General features: G+C 49.0%; 1 protein-coding gene across 1 annotated transcript in view; it reads left to right on the top strand.

Annotated features, from left to right (window-relative positions):
* Positions 1 to 21,015, top strand: part of RARS2 (arginyl-tRNA synthetase 2, mitochondrial) — a 79,881-nt gene that overhangs the window by 6,226 nt on the left and 52,640 nt on the right. Inside the window, exon 4 of the mRNA XM_078773567.1 lies at positions 2,061 to 2,147. Coding sequence (XP_078629693.1) covers positions 2,061 to 2,147 — 87 coding nt within the window. The remainder of the gene's footprint in view (positions 1 to 2,060; positions 2,148 to 21,015) is intronic.

Below are 21,015 nucleotides of genomic sequence, written 5' to 3' on the forward strand. Positions count from 1 at the left end.
GTGTGTCTACCTTCAGGTGTGCCATGAAGCACTATCTCTCCACACTCAAGATTGAACTCTCAAACCTTGTCTCCTTCCTCCAAATCCTGGTGGTGTCTGGTCAAATCCGTTTCTGGTGTTTGTTCCCCCTCCATTCCCTTGACATATCACATGCCCTTACCTCAAATGGCTACACAGTTGACCCGCACGTGACAAAGCCGAATGCCTCAACTATGTGTTTGCCTCAAAATCTTGTGTCCCAAAACCCATCTCTCTCTGTTCCCACCTTTCCAGTCGAAACCAACTGCTCCTGGACTCTGTGTCTTCTCTCCTGACAAGGTGGAGAAGGTTTTATCAAACCTCGACTCTGATTCTGCAACTGGACCAGACGGCATCAGCCCACGGGTCCTAAAATCCTGCTCTGCCGCTCTGTCTTCACCCTCTCTCTGTTCTTTTCACCCTCTGTTTTGCTCAAGGTCATCTGCCAGCATCTTGGAAATCAGCAAACATTCCCGCTTTACACAAAAAAGGTGCAAAAAACAGATCCTTGCAACTACAGACCAATCAGCCTGCCTCCAATTATCAGCAAATTCATGGAATCCATCATTGCTTCAGATATCAAATCCTTCCATCTTCTCCAATGGCTTGATCTCTGATCATCAATTTGGATTCAGACCAGGTCATTCTACTCTGGACATGTTCCTTCTGCTGTCTCAACAATGGATGGAGGTCCTCAATGCCAAACAGGAAATCAGAGCTGTCTCACCTGACATATCACGTGCCTTCGATACGGTCTGGCACCCAGCTCTGCTCACCAAATTCTCCTCCTATGGTATCCATGGAAATCTCCACTCATGGCTTGCGGACTTCCTCTCTGGTTGTAGGCAACGTGTGGCCCTGAATGGATTTCTCTCATCTCCCCTGCCTGTTCTGGCTGGAGTTCCCCAAGGTAGTGTTCTGGGCCCCTGTGCTATTTCTGGTCTTCATCAATGATCTCTCCGACTCTTTGGAAAATCCTCTTTATCTCTTTGATGATGACTCCACTATCTGCCGCTCCATTCCTCATCCCTCAGATTGGCAGTCTGCAGCCTCCTCACTCTCTGCAGACTTGGACAAAATCACAGACTGGTCAAACAAGTGGAACATGTCTTTCAATCCTGACAAATCTCATACTCTTACAATGTCTCTCCGAAAGGACTGACTGGAAAACCCTCCCATCTACTTTCTCAACAATCCTCTCCAAGAAGTTCTGTCGCTCAAGCTTTTGGGTCTCACTATCTGCCATGATCTTTCTTGGGAAAACCACATTTCCAAGCTGGCCTCCTAGCTCGGCTTCACGCTGTTGAGGCCAAAGCTTTCAGAATCATTGGAATCTCCTGCGATGAAGTTACTCCGAGGGCCTTTCACTCACTCACCGCAGGCAGGTTGATGTCTTTCTGTCTTCTTCTGACTCCTCTCCTGCCTTGCTCCCCCAGCTCTCTCTGTGCTCTGTCCCCCCAATATTCCTTCAGGTCGCACAAGATCTGCCTGCAACCCTCTTATGGTTAAACTGCCAAAATCTAGGCTCTCTGCTCACCTTCACTCTTTCATTCCCCTTTTCCCCCGCCTCTGGAACAAACTCCCCCACTCTCCCTTCAATCCCACTCCTCCCTCCAGGTCTTTAAAACAGCTGTTCACCACCATCTCTTATCTTCCCCTATCCAAAACCTTGATCTTTTCTAACCCCGCTAATTCACCCCAGAGTCCTTGCAGTGTTCATATGTTTTATACCTCTCCCACCTCCCCCCAAGTCCTCCCGATGTCCCTACTCTCAAATGTTGTGTTTGTGTCCTTCCCCCTCTCTCCCCATCTTGTCTGCCGCTCCCCTTGTTTTTTGTGTTTTGTGTGTCGGTTTGACTTTTTGTGTGATTAATGTTAGCTCTTTCACGAGCCTCGATCTTGTATACAAAAAAAAAAAAAAAAATTGGTGTCCTTACATTGAACTGGTAAATTTGAAAATAAAAAGGTGTTTTCACCCCTCATGTCTGATCCCTCCCCTTATGCTCTTGGTATTTGCAATGTCTAAAATGCATTCACTACAGGTGACAAGTGATGGCAATATTTGTGTCACAAGTGCCCCAAGCTCCGCTTGCCTCGAGTTCACCATTCACAGGCCATTGCTGGCCCAGGTCAGTAATCTTTCCCACATACAATGCCTTCAGAAAGTATTCGCTCCCCTTGACTATTTTCACATTTTGTTGTGTTAAAGCCTGAATTTAAAATGGATCAAATTGAGAAGTTTTGTCACTGATCTACACATAATACCCCACATTGACAAAGTGGGATTTTTAAAATAGAATTTTTTCAAATAAATTAAAAATGAAAAGCTGAAATGTCTTGAGTCAATAAGTATTCAACCCCTTTGCTATGACACTCCAAATTGGTCTCAGGTGCATCCAATTTCCTTTGATCATCCTTGAGATGTCTCTACAACTCGATTGGAGTCCACCTGTCGCCAATTCAATTGATTGGACATGATTTAGAACGAAACCCACCTTTCGATATAAGGTCCCACAGTTGACAGTGCATGTCAGAGCAGAAACTTTACCATGAAGTCCAAGGAACTGTCCGTAGAACTCCAAGATAGAACTGTGGGAAGACATAGATCTGGGGAAGGGTATAAAACCATTTCTAGAGAGAGAGAAAGAGAGTGTGTGTGTGGTGTGTGTGTGTGTGTGTGTGTGTGTGTGTGTGTGTGTGTGTGTGTGTGTGTGTGTGTGTGTGTCTGCCTTTGTGAGAGCGAGAGAGAGAGAACGAGAGCCAGAGAGAGAGAGAGAGAGAGAGAGAGAGAGAGAGAGAGAGATTGTAAGTTGTTATTGGCTGCTATCTCCACACGAGGTTTGGTTTCAGGAGAAAGAATGGAAACCTACCAGGTCTCAAAGTATCCACCTTCATTAGTGTGTGTCACTGTGTGTGACGACTTTTCTTTGATTCATATACAATCCCACACTCCTTGATAAATCCACCAATTTTTTGTAATACCTGCTGTGGGCACCCAGGGTCAGGTCATGGGTACTAAACCCCCTCCAAGTTTGACATTGTTACATCGTATAAAGTATAAACTACACAGAATTATGCGCAGCTAGTTAGTTCATGTGAAGGGCAAGATCCAGAAGGATAGGAAACGTGACTTGGTGTATGGCATCAGATGTGGAGGCTCATGCGCTGAGACTTACAAAGGAGATACTTACTAAATCCTATTCCCTTTCAGCTTTATGAAATGCCTTTGAACTCTGCTGTATACGCACTTGAACATGCATGGTCACAGCTTTGATAAGTCAAGTGGTCATCTTATACAGAGAAAAAAAGTAGCTCGCTAAAGGTGTAACGAAATCCATTTGGGAAAGAGTTGAATCACCATTTCCTTAACAAAAGAGGTGGTTTGCGATTTAATCACGTACATATGGGACAAGGCTATAACGTCTCTCCCACGCCGTCTTCAACTGCCACGTGATGTCCGGATTAGTCAGACCAACTCACCCTATCAACAGTGGAGGTCACATGGCTATTCTCAAGCTTCTTCTTCACTTAAACATCTGCCGTGAGCAAGGCGAGTGGAAACTTGCCGAAACGTCGGCTTTATCGACTAGTAAGAACAGCTGCTTTCAATTATAAACTTTTACAATCTTCTTGATAGTTTACTAAAATATAAATGACCTGATATTGATTGGAAGACCCAGCTTTTTATATATATATATATATATATATATATATATATATATATATATATATATATATATATATATATATATATATATATATATATATATATATATTGTTACAGACGCGGTTTTAGATGTTAGTTTACCGAGCGGTTTGGTATTACCGCGTCCGCACAGTTACTCCCCGATTAGAACCCTATCCCGCCCGATTCCACTCGACGTTGACTAAATCGCGCTATGCTAAATCAATGAAGGAAAGGACACAACGGCTGGGATAAATGCAACGACACAAGGGGTACAGTTCTCAAGACCTCCGGAGGAGGATATAATATTGGTGATGCAGAAACGGGTAGATTACACGGTAAGAGGTAAAGCACAGCAAGATGGGCACTTAGACACAGTCTTATCTTATTCCCGACAGACCACAGACAAACGGGACAAGACTGACTTACACAGGGATTGATGGCAAGGAAGGGCAGGCAGTCGATAGCTCAAGGTGCACCTTGGCTCAGGGGCAGAATCAAACGCGGTCCGGTCCAGAGATGCGGGGAGGTATTCAGCGCTTGGAGGTGGCGACTTCTCTCTCCAAGCTGGGGGCGCATCTTACGTCACCTCCGTCTTCCTGCGCATGCCCAGCGGGGAGTGACACGCCCTCGGCTCGTTAGCTCCGCCCCAGATGGAATCGGTCCACCGCTTCTATTGGGTGCGGGGGGGGGGGGGGGGGGGGGTTACCGGGCTCCGCCCTTGACGAGGAGCTGACAGCGAGCCCCTGCGTGGTAACCCCGTCGGAGCACATGTTCAATGGCGGCTAACCAAGCCGGAGTGAGGACGCACTCCCCGCGCCGCCGCCGCTGTTGTTGTTGTTGTTGTTGTTGTACCATGAGGAAGAGCTGCGGGGAGGTATTGGGAGGTCCTAAACTTTCTAACGGTGCCATATAATCACATTCTGGTGCAACGAAGAGTCAGAATTAATGGAAACGAGTCCTTAACTGACATAGACTAAGAATAACTAGCAAGATGTCCTATAGTTGTCTACGTGAGATGCGGTGAACCTGGGTGCGACATTTAATGGGGGAAATAGGGGAAGGTCGGTTCTACAGAGTGTTGTTTACAGAAAATGGGACTAGGGAATGGGGGATTGGGGATAGTTGGGAAGTATTGGGGAAATAGGGGAATATTTACAAGCGGATATGGATGGAGGCCAAATCCCATATCCGCAACATTGCACCCTTCTCTACCTCGGGGCGTCCCGACCCGATAAATTTTTACCTACGTTAGTGTGGCACTCAGATGTAGTTCCCTCTATTATTAACTCAACCCTGCGTGCGACAGCTTTACAGATGTTCACAAATGAGTAAATATGTCCCCCTGCGACGTTGCACCCTTCTCCTCACAGAAACACACCCACAGGATAACCGAATTGCGGAAAGAATCCTCAAACTAAACATACAGCCGGTAGGGAGCATTATTTACACAAGACTACACTGATATTTACACTACGATCCAGGACCTGTTTTTGGAGGAACACATGCAGATGTTATGCATAGAGAGAGCACGCATGCCAGCATCGATACACCAACCCACGAGTGCTCTGTGGCCCTACGGCCTTTAATAATGTGCAGAGCACCCCATCCAAGCACCAAAAGCACCACCCCATCATGCACAGTCAGCACCTTCCGGTGCACCACTAAAGTGTTCAATAATCACCGGTGGTGTCGCAGCCGGCCGATGTTCTGCCGCTGGTCTTGCCTTCTTGAAGCACTTGGCCTTCTAGCTTCCTTAAGAAATAAAGAAAGGCGCCAACCGCGTCCATTTCTGAATTGTGGCCGTCAGGGGGCCAACTAAAAGTGGTTCACCTGTATGGCATAGGTGCCACGTTGACCCATAGGTCCATCAACGGGTGGTGCTTGCCCGCAAAAGAACTGCGGTCCATTGTGGGCGGCCACAAAAATTGCGGTCCATATGGTGTATCGATCCAGGCAGCAAGCAGCGAAAGTGCAGGCCCACAACTGCGGAGCCAGCACCTCTCTCTCCTCTCTCTCTGCCCCAAAGCCAGATCCTCGGAGGTGGGAGACAAAAGAAGAAGACAAGTGAGTAAGGTGGTAAGGGCGCAAAAGTGCACGCAATACAAGGTGATGCACACTGGGGGCACATGGGAACCAGGTGAGACAGGTACGTTCCTACCGTACGCCCCCCCCCCCCCCCCACCAGGTAACCTACATTGCCCCTCCCTTACCCCTTACTGTATCCACAAAACACAACACTACCCATACACATCTACTTTACAAATCAACAAACGTCCCTACTGTCTTCCCCGTTCCTCCCATAAACCAAATTCGTCTTCTCTCCCTCCTAACCAATCAAATTTGCCATTTCCAACTCCCATCAAAATTTGCCATCTCCAACTCAACATCAAAATTTGCCATCACCAATTCATCATCAGTCCCTCCTAGGGAGGGAGAGATGGAATCACCCCAATGTCTCATCCACGTCGTGATGCGTCTCACAAATCCAACAGCAATTCTCATTTCCTGCACACAGAACAAAGAAAACACAGGTGTGGAGTCATCATCATCACCTCAGGTAAGTGGCTGCATATGGTGCGACAGGTTCATCAATCCTAACTATTTCCTAAATGACTTTAACAACTTTACATTACCCGGGGTCTTTCTCCTGCCAAACCATTGGCCCACTTACACTATGGGTTCTAAAAACCAATTCCCATTGACCAATCTGTGGTGCCTCTCAATTTGGGGTCTCACTCCCCCGATTCATCTCCCGGTGCCCTCGCACAATTTCTGGGCTGTGACGTGTAGCTCTCCCAGCAGGTCTACCCACCTGCACACCTCCACCACCGTAGTTGCCACCCGAGCTTACCTGCTCCTCACCCTAACCTAATTAACTGGGGAAGGCCCTCTCCTGGCTCTGTCACCCCCTGGTGCCCTCTGGCACTGGGCTACCCGGGTCCGTCCTCCGGATCCTCGGGCCCCATCCACAACTACCGGCTCCCAGAGCCCACCTGCGGCCTCACCTGGCCGACATCCTCACAGTGGTGGAGTGCCCAAACCAACTACACACACTAACAGGCTACACGCCCAGCCATTTCCACAACACTAATGCACCCATCCACAATACCATTCTGCAACCGCACCACAAATGCCAATATCCAACCACAATTTACCTATACCCTCTACCTAACACTTACACTACCCGCCCCGGGTACTCGTGAAAGGGGTCCACTCTTCCCCCATCCACACCTTCGCACCATGCACACCACTCCATACCACTTACTCCAACTCTCTCCACACCACTCATTCCAATACTCCATGTGTTCCACACACCTGTACTTGCACACCTGTGCTCTCACACCTGGTGCCACCTGCACCCTTCTCTCCCCAAGCGCATTCGCGCTGATCCACAACACTCACTACTCATACACTGCTCCACACTGCTCCACACTGCTCCACACACCTGTCCAGTTCTCACACAGCATCATCTCATCTAACTACTCCCCTCCGAAACTTGCGCTTCCCAGTCGTCCCTTTAAACTATTGCGCTCCCTCATCATTATAATCCACGCTAATCTACCTGCGTCCCCACTACAGGTATCAGTCACTAACTAAACTTAACGTTACCTAATGTCATCTTCACTAAATCCCTACACACAATATATCCTAATCCACCCGGGCTAGTTTTCACTGCCATACACCCCATAAACTATTGCGCATTTGCCCCACACATATGGGAAGAGTGGCAGGGATGCCACCCTTACCCACCGTCATACGGCGCGAGTGGGACCTTGTGGGACCACCTCGTATGCGAGTCGTTGCCCGCCTGCCGGACCCCGTGCGTCGCCCCTTGCGGGGTCAGCGCGGGGCCGAACCGGCCGGGCCCCCACAGTACATTACCCCCAAGGGGCTCCCGTGCCTCCCCTGTCCCTCTAAAAACTACCCCTGTTGGTGTCGATGCATGGGTCACACTTCCGCAACCCGCTACCCATTCCATACCACCACAACCTTGCTCACCCACACCTCGCACCTCTCGTTCCATACCCTCCGGACCAGCCATACACCTCACTCTTGGCCTCTCACGAACATCCGGGTCTATCTCGACCCCCAAGCTTATTAAATCACCTGGCGCATCATACGCACGACCATATTGGTCACCACTTACACCGGGTCCTCTTTCTCTTCGCTTCTCCTCCATCACCTGCGAATCCCTCATCCGGTTAATGAGCACATCATCACGATCCGAACACAGACTTTGGACCAATTCTTTTACTTCCTCCTTTATCTCTTTCTTATCCTCTCTCCGTCGCTTCTTAATTTCGCTCACCCCTTCTTCCACTTCTTCTAATTTCTGCTTCACCTCCTTCATCTCCTCGTGCGCCCCTTTAAGTTCTTCCTCTAACTCCACTTTATTTTTTTCTATGTGCTCCCGCACCTCCCGCTCTTTAACCTCCATCACCTCTACCACCTTGTCCATTTTCCTCGTCAGGTCCTCATGTACCGTCTGACACTCTTTTTTAATTACCCCTACGTCCTTTTTCATCTCCTTCTGTGTCGATTTTAAACCCTCTATTACCGCTGTGTTCTTCTTTACCTGGTCCCCCAACTCCTTTTGTCCCACTGTCAGTTGTTCTACTCCCAGCGTCAACTCCTCTATACCACCTTGCAATTTTACAGTCCCCTTTCTCACCTCCTTCTCCATGCGCTCCTTACAGTGCCTCACCTCCTCGCGCACTCCTCCGACCTCCTCACTCACACCTCTTCTGATCTCTTCTCCCATCACTTGCATCTCCTGCCCAGATGCCACCCTCATCTGCTCCATTTCCTCCCTGTGAGCATCCAATTTAGTTTCTACCCCCATTCTGACCCCCTCTATCTGCTGCCCCATTTGTTTAACTTCCCTTTCCGCTTGGTCCCTCATGTCCCTCAATTTGCCTTCCATACTGTTTTCTAACCCCTCTAACCCCTTTTGCATCCCTTCCATTTGATTCTCCTGAACGGCCATTCTGTTTTCTACCCCCATTAACCCCTCCTGTATTTCCCCTAATCTATTGTCTAATCCCTCAAATTTGTTTCCTAATCCCTCTATTCTACTCCCTAACCCTCCGATCTGGGCCCCCATGTCATTCCTCAATTTCTCGCTATTGGACCCCATTTCCTCCCTCAATTTCTCGCTATTGGACCCCATCCTTTGTTCTAACCATTGGCTATTGGCCCCCATGTCCTCCCTCATTTTCTCGTTATTGGACCCCATGTCCTCCCTCATTTTCTCGCTATTGGACCCCATGTCCTCCCTCAATTTCTCGCTATTCTGGGCCATAAGGGCCTTCATTTGTATTAAAAAAAGGTTCAAATCTACCAGCGGCGCTACTACGGTCGCGGGCGTGGTCGCCGTGGCCATGTGCGAGGCGCCATTTTGCGCGCCCGTAACCTCGTGCGCGACGACGCTATTTTGCGAACCTGCCACCCTCACTGCTTCGCTCTCCTCTTGTCCCTCAATTTGGTCCTGGATCGAACCTGCCTCACTCTCCTCTACCGGAACCCAGCCGTCTTGATCTGCCATAGCGCGACTTTCAAAATTCGGGTTTTTATTTTTGTAAAACACAATCAAATTTCGGTCACTTGTAATTTTGAGCGCTTTAAGCGCGCTTCGGGTCCGATCGCACTCCTCGACACCAATTGTTACTCTAATAGTACAATTGGTGTTCCAAAATTTGGGCCTAACAAATTTAGTCCCAGGTCCGAATCCAACTCCTGACAACCAATTGTTACAGACGCGGTTTTAGATGTTAGTTTACCGAGCGGTTTGGTATTACCGCGTCCGCACAGTTACTCCCCGATTAGAACCCTACCCCGCCCGATTCCACTCGACGTTGACTAAATCGCGCTATGCTAAATCAATGAAGGAAAGGACACAACGGCTGGGATAAATGCAACGACACAAGTGGTACAGTTCTCAAGACCTCCGGAGGAGGATATAATATTGGTGATGCAGAAACGGGTAGATTACACGGTAAGAGGTAAAGCACAGCAAGATGGGCACTTAGACACAGTCTTATCTTATTCCCGACAGACCACAGACAAACGGGACAAGACTGACTTACACAGGGATTGATGGCAAGGAAGGGCAGGCAGTCGATAGCTCAAGGTGCACCTTGGCTCAGGGGCAGAATCAAACGCGGTCCGGTCCAGAGATGCGGGGAGGTATTCAGCGCTTTGGAGGTGGCGACTTCTCTCTCCAAGCTGGGGGCGCATCTTACGTCACCTCCGTCTTCCTGCGCATGCCCAGCGGGGAGTGACACGCCCTCGGCTCGTTAGCTCCGCCCCAGATGGAATCGGTCCACCGCTTCTATTGGGTGCGGGGGGGGATACCGGGCTCCGCCCTTGACGAGGAGCTGACAGCGAGCCCCTGCGTGGTAACCCCGTCGGAGCACATGTTCAATGGCGGCTAACCAAGCCGGAGTGAGGACGTACTCCCCGCGCCGCCGCCGCTGTTGTTGTTGTTGTTGTTGTACCATGAGGAAGAGCTGCGGGGAGGTATTTGGAGGTCCTAAACTTTCTAACGGTGCCATACAATCACATTCTGGTGCAACGAAGAGTCAGAATTAATGGAAACGAGTCCTTAACTGACATAGACTAAGAATAACTAGCAAGATGTCCTATAGTTGTCTACGTGAGATGCGGTGAACCTGGGTGCGACATTTAATGGGGGAAATAGGGGAAGGTCGGTTCTACAGAGTGTTGTTTACAGAAAATGGGACTAGGGAATGGGGGATTGGGGATAGTTGGGAAGTATTGGGGAAATATGGGAATATTTACAAGCGGATATGGATGGAGGCCAAATCCCATATCCGCAACAATATATATATACAGTGGAACCTTGACTTACGAGTTTAATTCGTTCCGTGACCGAGCTCGTAACTCAAATTGCTCGTATCTCAAATCAAATTTCCCCATTGAAATGCATTGAAATGCTATTAATCCGTTCCAGCCCGCCAAAAACCACACCAATTTTTAAAAAAATATACAGTATATATAAAAATATCTCGCGCTTTATATTTCACCTGTATGCAGCATACAAGTTGGCAGGATGGCCTGGACTGGAGGTACGCACACTTGACTCTAAAGTCTAAACTGTCCAGCCTGGGTTTGAATCCCGACCCAGCTATAACCTGTCATGGGTGAATCACAGGCAGGGTGATTCATCAATGGGTGTACCGCTAAACTGGGCGCCCCGTTTGCGTCCCATTAGTTGTTGGATGTTAAGGATCTCACCGTGTTTTCCACAAAGAGAAGGCGAGCTATCGCCGGCACTCTGAACAAGTTGTGGCCTGGCATGCTCTTCTCCTCTGCCGTTATATACGTCCTCCTCGGCACCTCGCTCATGTTTTTCGACGATTGCGTGTTTTATATCCAAGCACAAGTTTTATATAAAACACGACGATTGCGTGTTTTATATCCAAGCACATCATCCTCTTCTTCTTCTCAGCACTGCACTTGCCACTCACTTTCTTAGGCCCCATGGTTAAAACTAAGAAATTTTCCGAAATAACCAAAATGCGAAAACAAAAATGCAGCGCTATACGACAGAGATACGTACTGTACTTGCACGGCAAGATAACCACGTGACCAGAACCCACCTGGCGGCGTAAACTCGAAATAACCAAAATGCGAAAACAAAAATGCAGCGCTATACGACAGAGATACGTACTGTACTTGCACGGCAAGATAACCACGTGACCAGAACCCACCTGGCGGCGTAAACTCGAAATAACCAAAATGCGAAAACAAAAATGCAGCGCTATACGACAGAGATACTGTACTTGCACGGCAAGATAACCACGTGACCGGGTGGCGAAAGCTCGTAACTCGGATCTCGGCTCGCATCTCAAAGCAATAAACCGCCCGAGCGACGGCTCGTATCTCGAAAAACTCGTAAGTTGGGGCACTCGTAAGTCAAGGTTCCACTGTATATATATATATATATATATATATATATATATATATATATAGTATTTGTTATATATATTACATGGAGAGTAACCCTAAAACTGGGTTACTCTCGATGTTGCCATCCCATTTATTCTCCTCCATCTTCTTTTAATTCCATCTGGGTCCACAACGATTTGTCACACTTGTATCTTTGTTCCCATCACAAGGGGTGGTGTTATGTTAATTAGTTAGGGATTATGGGTAATTCATCCCCTGTATGTAATGGCCTCTGTTATTTTTCCTCTGTTCCTCATGACAATGCAGCACACACACCTAACAAGAAATCGTGCATTTATAACACAAAATAAATGCAACTGGAACAAGACGTTGAACAATACCGCTGGCACTGTCAGCGGCGACATTACCACATCAAGCAGATAGGGCCGTGGGGCCACGCCCCGGAGAGGAGTGATTGGTCCAGGACCGTGGAGTTATGGGATGGCGGCCGCTGATTGGGGAGTGTGCGAACGTCATCGGAGGAGTTGGAAGACCGGGGAATAAAAGACTTGAGTCCCCACATTTTGGCCTCTTGCGCATTGGATTTCATTGGAAGCGACCACCATTCGTGTTGTCTCCTCCTGGTTTTTCTCTCGGTTTTCTGTCTTTGATAGCGAACGGTCGCCGACAAGCTCTCTCTGCTTCGGGATGTCATGATGAACAGTCACAGTTGATAGTACTCCTGCGCTGAGAGACGTGAGTGCCGGTGAGGCGGATGACGAGAACGAGCGCGGCTGAGTGAACGAGGGCGCGCTGAGGCCTTCTTCCCGCCAGGGCCTGTGCCACGTCCGGATTGCGCGCTCGGGGCCTGGACGATTCCTGTCGGGGTTCAAGAGCCGCTCAGAGCTAAGTGGCCACAAAATAACACGCATTTATTTTCCAGTTATTCTTCCCTTTGCGCTGTATACGGGTCTTTTTTTTTTTTTTTTTTTTTTTGTTTGTATACAAGATCGAGGCTCGTGAAAGAGCAAACATTAATCACACAAAAAGACAAACCGACACACAAAACACAAAAAACAAGGGGAGCGGCAGAGAAGATGGGGAGAGAGGGGGGAGGACACAAAAGAGAGGGGGAAGAAGGGGAAGGACACAAACACAACATTTGAGAGCAGGGACATCGGGAGGACTTGGGGGAGGTGGGAGAGGATTAAAACATATGAACACTGCAAGGACTCTGGGGTGAATTACCGGGGGTAGAAAAGATCAAGGTTTTCGATGGGGGAAGATAAGAGATGGTGGTGAACAGCTGTTTTAAAGACCTGGAGGGAGGAGTGGGATTGAAGGGAGTGGGGGAGTTTGTTCCAGAGGCGGGAGAAAAGGGGAATGAAAGAGTGAAGGTGAGCAGAAAGCCTAGACTTTGGCAGTTTAACCATAAGAGGGTTGCAGGCAGATCTTGTGCGACCTGAAGGAATATTGGGGGGACAGAGCACAGAGAGAGCTGGGGGAGCAAGGCCGGAGAGGAGTCGGTAGAAGACAGAAAGACCACCAACCTGCCTGCGGTGAGTGAGTGAAAGGCCCTCGGCGTTGACTACATCGCAGGAGATTCCAATGATTCTGAAAGCTTTGGCCTCAACAGCGTGAAGCCGAGCAAGGTGTGAGGCAGGAGCACCAGCCCAGAGGGGGGAACAGTATTCCATTGAGCTGCGGATGAAAGCCTTGTATGTGGTGATGTGGTGAGGAGCTCAGGTGTGCCAAGGAAGGACTTCGCACGACGGAGGATGCCCAGTCGGCGACTGGCTTTGGAGGCCAGCTTGGAAATGTGGTTTTCCCAAGAAAGATCATGGCAGATAGTGAGACCCAAAAGCTTGAGCGACAGAACTTCTTGGAGAGGATTGTTGAGAAAGTAGATGGGAGGGTTGTCCAGTCGGTCCTTTCGGAGAGACATTGTAAGAGTGTGAGATTTGTCAGGATTGAAAGACATGTTCCACTTGTTTGACCAGTCTGTGATTTTGTCCAGGTCTGCAGAGAGTGAGGAGGCTGCAGACTGCCGATCTGAGGGATGAGGAATGGAGCGACAGAGAGTAGAGTCGTCAGCAAAGAGATGGAGAGGATTTTCAAGAGAGTCAGAGAGATCATTGATGAAGACCAGAAAAAGCACAGGGCCCAGAACACTACCTTGGGGAACTCCAGCCTGAACAGGAAGAGGAGATGAGAGAAACCCATTCAGGGCCACACGTTGACTACGACCAGAGAGGAAGTCCGCCAGCCATGCGTGGAGATTTCCATGGATACCAAAGGAGGAGAGTTTGGAGAGCAGAGCAGGGTGCCAGACCGTATCGAAGGCACGTGAAATGTCAAGGGAGACAGCTCTAATTTCCTGTTTGGCGTTGAGGACCTCCATCCATTGTTGAGAAAGCAGAAGCAGCATGTCCAGAGTAGAGTGACCAGGTCTGAAACCAAATTGATGATCAGAGATCAAGCCATTGGAGAAGAGGAAAGATTTAATATCTGAAGCAATGATGGATTCCATGACTTTGCTGATAATTGGGAGAAGGCTGATTGGTCTGTAGTTGCTGGGATCTGTTTTTGCACCTTTTTTGTGCAAAGCGGTGATGTTGGCTGATTTCCAAGCAGATGGCAGATGACCTTGAGCAAAAGAGAGGGTGAAGAGAACAGAAAGAGGGAGTGTAAGAGCAGAAGAACATGATTTTAGGACCTGTGGGCTGATGCTGTCAGGACCAGTTGCAGAATCAGAGTCGAGGGTTGACAGAAACTTTTCCACCTTGTCAGGAGGAAAGGACACAGAGTCCAGGAGCAGCTGGGTACGACTGGGTACGGTGGGTACAGAGAGGGATGGGTTTGGGACACAAGATTTAGAGGCAAACACAGAGTTGAGGCATTCAGCTTTTTCACGTGCGGAGTCAGCCGTTAAGCCGTTTGAGGTGAGGGAGGGGATGGAGGGGGAACAAACACCAGAAACAGATTTGACCAGACGCCACCAGGATTTGGAAGAGGGAGACAGATAAGAGAGTTCGGTCTTGAGAATGGTGAGATATTGTTTCCTGGCTCTCCTGAGGGTGGACACACACTTGTTTCGGGCTTTGTGAAAGGAAATGAGGTTTCCTTCCGTTGGATTTGCTTTCCAGGAGACGAAAGCAAGTTGTTTCAGGGCAACAGCCTCACCACAAGATTCCGTGTACCATGGACGGGAGGAAGGGTATGACAACTGAAGACGAGATGGTATAAATCTGTGCATGAGAGAGAGCAATTTACTTTGAAAGAATTCCCAGGATGAGTTGATGTCAGAGGCGGTAGAGATGGGAGACCAGTCCAGATGATTGATGGCTGCTTGAAGACCGTGCCAGTTGGCCTGAGTGAAATGCCAGACTCGTCGACGCTGAGGAGGCTCTCTGAGAATGGTCAGAGAGATGTCCACTTTGACAAGCACATGATCAGATGAGCCGATTGGAGCAGAAGAAGAGCAGCAGACATTTTCAGGGAAGTTTGTCATAACCAAATCCAGAAGAGAAGGTGCTCCGTTGACTGAGATCCGGGTCGGGAAATTGACAGATTGTGTCAGTCCCAGTGAGTCGCAGAAGTCCTTTGCTGAAGAGCCATGGCTGGTGAGAGAGGTACCCACACCCAGCCAACTGGCATGGTGACAATTGAAATCACCACATATGAGGAAGAGAGAGTTGGGATGGGTAGATAGAAGTTGGTCCATATTATCAGACAGTGAGATGTAGATGGAGTCATCGCTGATTGGTGGACGGTACAACACACATATGAACAAAAGGTGGGAGCGAAGGGGAAGCCGTAGCCAAAGGTATTCCTGGGGGTGAGGTGGAGAGAGGGCAGTGGAGGGCGAGTGAGGAAGAGAGTTTTTTATAAAGATAGCAACCCCACCTCCAGGACGAGGCTCAGGTCTATCATACCGGAGGAGGGAGTAACCTGGGAGAGATACCAAGGCATCAGAGACATCATGAAGGAGGAAAGTTTCTGTTAAGCAGATCACATCTGGTTTGTCAGAAGCAACCTGTATGGAGAGGTCAGTCAAGTTTGAGCGAAGGCCCCGGATGTTTGAGGACCATACCGTTAATGAAGAGGAAGGGGGAGCATCGGGTCCAGAACAGGGGGGGGGGGAGGGGTAGGGTAAGATGTGGAAGAGGAGGAAGAGGTAGGGAGAGCTGTTGAAGGTGTGTCAGAGATTTCAGAATAGCTTGGAGAAAGGGAAGAATGGGGCAGACAAAAGGTTTGATGGAGATTGGGTGAGACACAGTGAGGTGTTATTTGAGGAGGGGGAAGAGCAAGGCAGGAGGTTTGGGGAGATGAAGGTGAAAGTTGGAAGGAGGAAGAAGCAGGGAGGATGCTTTGAGGAGGAGGGGTGAGAGGGGAGTCTAGGAGGGGAGGAGCGAGGGAGAGTCTCGGAGGGGAGGGGTGTGGGGGGAGTTTAGGAGGGAGGGGAGGGAAGGGGCAAGGGGGGAGATTTGAAAGGGATGGGTGATGGGGAGGATTTGGAGGGGAGGGGTGAGATTGGATTTTGAAAAGTGTATGATTCATGGGAAACGAACATTTTTTGCAAAATGAGTTTGAGACCTTCGAGTCAAAAATACGTTTGAGGACACTGGAGGAGGGGTGGAGTTCTGGATAGTTTAGGGAATGTAGAAAGGAGGAACTGTAAGAGATGGTATTATATATATTTTTTGGAATGAATAGATTTGGTGAGCAAGACGAAAGCATCCTTTTGTAGGAAAAGAAGAAAAGGGTGTTATAATATATGAGAGAAAATAGTTGTTCAGGGGAGAGATTATACATTTCTAACCGCGTGATCGCGAACGAAGAACGAATGAACAAAAAGAACAACAAATAAACGAATAAGACCTGGGAAGGAAATTTTTTTTTGTGTTTTTTTTTTTTTTTTTGTGAGTACAGATATTAAACAAGGAGGTACGGGGTGAACGACTGGTACGAAACAGAGAACGAAAATAATTTCAGCGCATTCGACGAATCGCTGAGAGAAAAACAAACCACAAGGTCTGAGACGGTACGGTAGTCTAAGCCTACGAGTACTAGGCCGCAGAATACTCGATACCATTAACCGACGATTTTGTATACATGAACGAAAAATTAGCACCGAAAATTTTCCAAAAGATACGCTGTAGGTCCATACACCGAAAGATAGATACAGTCTCGACAAAAACACAATTGAGAAATATCACTTAGCTTCGAAAGCGTGAGCGCATGGAGCAGCTTCGAAAAGACGTGACCTCGCCGTGATCTCGCGAGATCTCCATCTCTGTGTGGGGACGTCCCATTTAGCAATCATAGTTTTTATCGTGCATTATTTTGTTACTGGCATTTCTTTAATAAAGCCGGTATTTTTGTACAGTTGAATCCTGTGTCAGTTTTGAATTAATCATTGCAGGTGCGAAGACGGCCGGTGGACCTGTGCAGGTAAGCGCTCGCGGCTCTTCCGTCCACCCCTCACCCCCCCTCCCCACCCCCTCCCCCCCACACATATAACGAAGGTCCACCATTGTATTGAACGACTTGGAGTTAAAGCTCGTTTGGTCATCCATGTCGCCCTGAGGTGTTCACTACAGGATAGACACACAGCAATATATATATATATATATATATATATATATATATATATATATATATATATATATATATATATATATATATATATATATATATATATTGTTGCGGATATGGGATTTACATCCATCCATATCCGCTTGTAAATATTCCCCTATTTCCTCAATACTTCCCAACTATCCCCAATCCCCCATTCCCTAGTCCCATTTTCTGTAAACAACACTCTGTAGACCCGACCTTCCCCTATTTCCCCCATTAAATGTCGCACCCAGGTTCACCGCATCTCACGTAGACAACTATAGGACATCTTGCTAGTTATTCTTAGTCTATGTCAGTTAAGGACTCGTTTCCATTAATTCTGACTCTTCGTTGCACCAGAATGTGATTGTATGGCACCGTTAGGAAGTTTAGGACCTCCCAATACCTCCCCGCAGCTCTTCCTCACGGTTCAGCAACAACCACAACAACAACAACGGCGGCGGTGCGGGGAGTGCGCGTCCTCACTCCGGCTTGGTTGGTAGGGGGTGTTGGGAGGGCACCAGGCCTTTCCAACGAGCCGCCATCGAACATGTGCTCGACGGGGTTACCAAGTAGGGGCTCGCTGTCAGCTCCTCGTCAAGGGCGGAGCCCGGTAACCCCCGCACCCAATAGAAGCGGCGGACCGGTCCCATCTGGGGCGGAGCCAACCAGCCGAGGGCGTGTGACTCCCCGCTGAGCATGCGCAGGAAGAGGGAGGTGACGTCAGATGCGCGCTGAGCTCGGAGAAGAAAGACGCCACCTCCGAGCGCTGTGAGGCCTCCCTGCATCTTTTGGACCATGCTTGATCCTGTCCCCGAGCCAAGGTGCACCTTGTGCTATCAACCGACCTGTCCTTCCCTGCCATCAATCCCTGTGTAAGTCAGCCTTGTTCCGTTTGTCTGTGGTCTGGTCTGTCTGGGATAGATAAGATTGTATCTAAGTGCCTATCTCTTCTGTGTCTTTTACCTCACTCTACCTTGTAATCTACCCCTTTTCTCCACCACTAATTATATCCTCCTCCGGAGGTCTTGAGAACTGTACCCCTTGCGTCGTTTCATTTATCCCAGTCGTTGTGTCCTTTCCATCATTGATTTAGCATAGCGCGATTTGGCCAACGTTCGAGTGGAATCGGGTGAGTTGGGGGTAATCGGGTAAACTGTACGAACACGGCGGCCATTCCGCTCGGTCAAGCAACATCTTTAGCCGTGTCCGTAACAATTGGTGTCAGGAAGTGAGATTGGACCCGAAGCGCGCTTCACGCGCTCGAAATTATTAACTGTGAAATTTGTTTTGTTTTAAAATAAAAACCCGAATTTTGAAAGTCGCGCTATGGCAGATCAAGACGGCTGGGTTCCGGTAGAGGAGAGTGAGGCAGGGTCGATCCAGGACCAAATTGAGGGACAAGAGGAGAGCGAAGCAGTGAGGGCGGCAGGTTCGCAAAATGGCGTCCTCGCGCACGAGGTTACGGGCGCGCAAAATGGCGCCTCGCAGATGGCTACGGCGACCGCGCCCGTGACCGTAGCAGCGCTGCTGGTAGATTTGAACCTTTTTTTAAATACAAATGAAGGCCCTTATGGCCCAGAATAGCGAACGGTTAGAACAAAGGATGGGGTCCAATAGCGAGAAATTGAGGGAGGACATGGGGGCCAATAGCCAACGGTTCGAACAAAGGATGGGGGCCCAGATCGGAGGGTTAGGGAGTAGAATAGAGGGATTAGACAATAGATTAGGGGAAATACAGGAGGGGTTAACGGGGGTAGAAAATAGAATGGCTGCCCAGGAGAAGCAGATAGAGGGAGTGAAAAATGGGTTAGAGGGGTTAGAAAACAATATGGAAGGCAAATTGAGGGACATGAGGGACCAAGCGGAAAGGGAAGTTAAAAAATGGGGCAGCAGATAGAGGGGGTCAGAATGGGGGTAGAAACTAAATTGGATGCTCACAGGGAGGAAATGGAGCAGATGAGGGTGGCATCTGGGCAGGAGATGCAAGTGATGGGAGAGGAGATCAGAAGAGGTGTGAGTGAGGAGGTCGTAGGAGTGCGCGAGGAGGTGAGGCACTGTAAGGAGCGCATGGAGAAGGAGGTGAGAAAGGGGACTGTAAAATTGCAAGGTGGTATAGAGGAGTTGACGCTGGGAGTAGAACAACTGACAGTGGGACAAAAGGAGTTGGGGGACCAGGTAAAGAAGAACACAGCGGTAATAGAGGGTTTAAAATCGACACAGAAGGAGATGAAAAAGGACGTAGGGGTAATTAAAAAAGAGTGTCAGACGGTACATGAGGACCTGACGAGGAAAATGAACAAGGTGGTAGAGGCGATGGAGGTTAAAGAGCGGGAGGTGCGGGAGCACATAGAAAAAAATAAGGTGGAGTTAGAGGAAGAACTTAAGGGGGCGCACGAGGAGATGAAGGAGGTGAAGCAGAAATTAGAAGAAGTGGAAGAAGGGGTGAGCGAAATTAAGAAGCGATGGAGAGAGGATAAGAAAGAGATAAAGGAGGAAGTAAAAGAATTGGTCCAAAGTCTGTGTTCGGATCGTGATGATGTGCTCATTAACCGGATGAGGGATTCGCAGGTGATGGAGGAGAAGCGAAGAGAAAGAGGACCCGGTGTAAGTGGTGACCAATATGGTCGTGCGTATGATGCGCCAGGTGATTTAATAAGCTTGGGGGTCGAGATGGACCCAGATGTTCGTGAGAGGCCAAGAGTGAGGTGTATGGCTGGTCCGGAGGGTATGGAATGAGGGTGCGAGCGAGAGGGTCCGGTGATGGGAGAGGTGCGAGGTGTGAGTGAGCAAGGTTGTGGTGGTATGGAATGGGTAGCGGGTTGCAGAAGTGTGACCCATGCATCGACACCAACAGGGGTAGTTTTTAGAGGGACAGGGGAGGCACGAGAGCCCCTTGGGGGTAATGTACTGTGGGGGCCCGGCCGGTTCGGCCCCGCGCTAACCCCGCAAGGGGCGACGCACGGGGTCCGGCAGGCGGGCAACGACTCGCATACGAGGTGGTCCCACAAGGTCCCACTCGCGCCGTATGACGGTGGGTAAGGGTGGCATCCCTGCCACCCTTCCCATGATGGGGGCAAAGGAGCACTAGATTATGGGGTGTATGGCAGTGAAAACTAGCCCGGGTGGGTTAGGATATTGTGTGTAGGGATCTAGCGAAGATGACATTAGGTAACGTTAAGGTTAGTTAGTGACAAGGATACCTGTAGAGGGGACGCAGGTAGATTAGTATGGATGATAATGACGAGGGAGCGCAATAGTTAAAGGGACGACTGGGAAGCGCAAGTTTCAGAGGGGAGTAGTTAGATGAGATGATGCTGTGTGAGAACTGGACAGGTGTGTGGAGCAGTGTATGAGTAGTGAGTGTTGTGGATCAGCGCGAATGTGCTTGGGGGAGAGAAGGGTGCAGGCGGCACCAAGTATGAGAGCACAGGTGTGCAAGTACAGGTGTGTGGAATATATGGAGCAGAGAATGATTGGTGTGGAGAGAGTTGGAGTAAGTGGTACGGAGTGGTGTGCATGGTGCGAAGGTGTGGATGGGGGAAGAGTGGACCCCTTTTCACGAGTACCCGGGGAGGGTAGTTTAAAGAATAGTTAGAAGGTATAGGTAAATTGTGGTTGGATATTGGCATTTGTCGTGCGGATGCAGAATGGTATTGTGGATGGGTGCATTGGTGTGGTGAAATTGGCTGGTCGTGTGGCCTGTTAGTATGAGTGTGAATGGTTGGGCACTCCGCCACTGTTAGATGTCGGCCATGTGAGGCCGCAGGTGGGCTCTG

The sequence above is a fragment of the Myxine glutinosa genome, chromosome 3 (assembly GCF_964187855.1).
Source record: "Myxine glutinosa chromosome 3, kmMyxGlut1.1, whole genome shotgun sequence".
Taxonomy (NCBI): Eukaryota; Metazoa; Chordata; class Myxini; order Myxiniformes; family Myxinidae; genus Myxine; species Myxine glutinosa.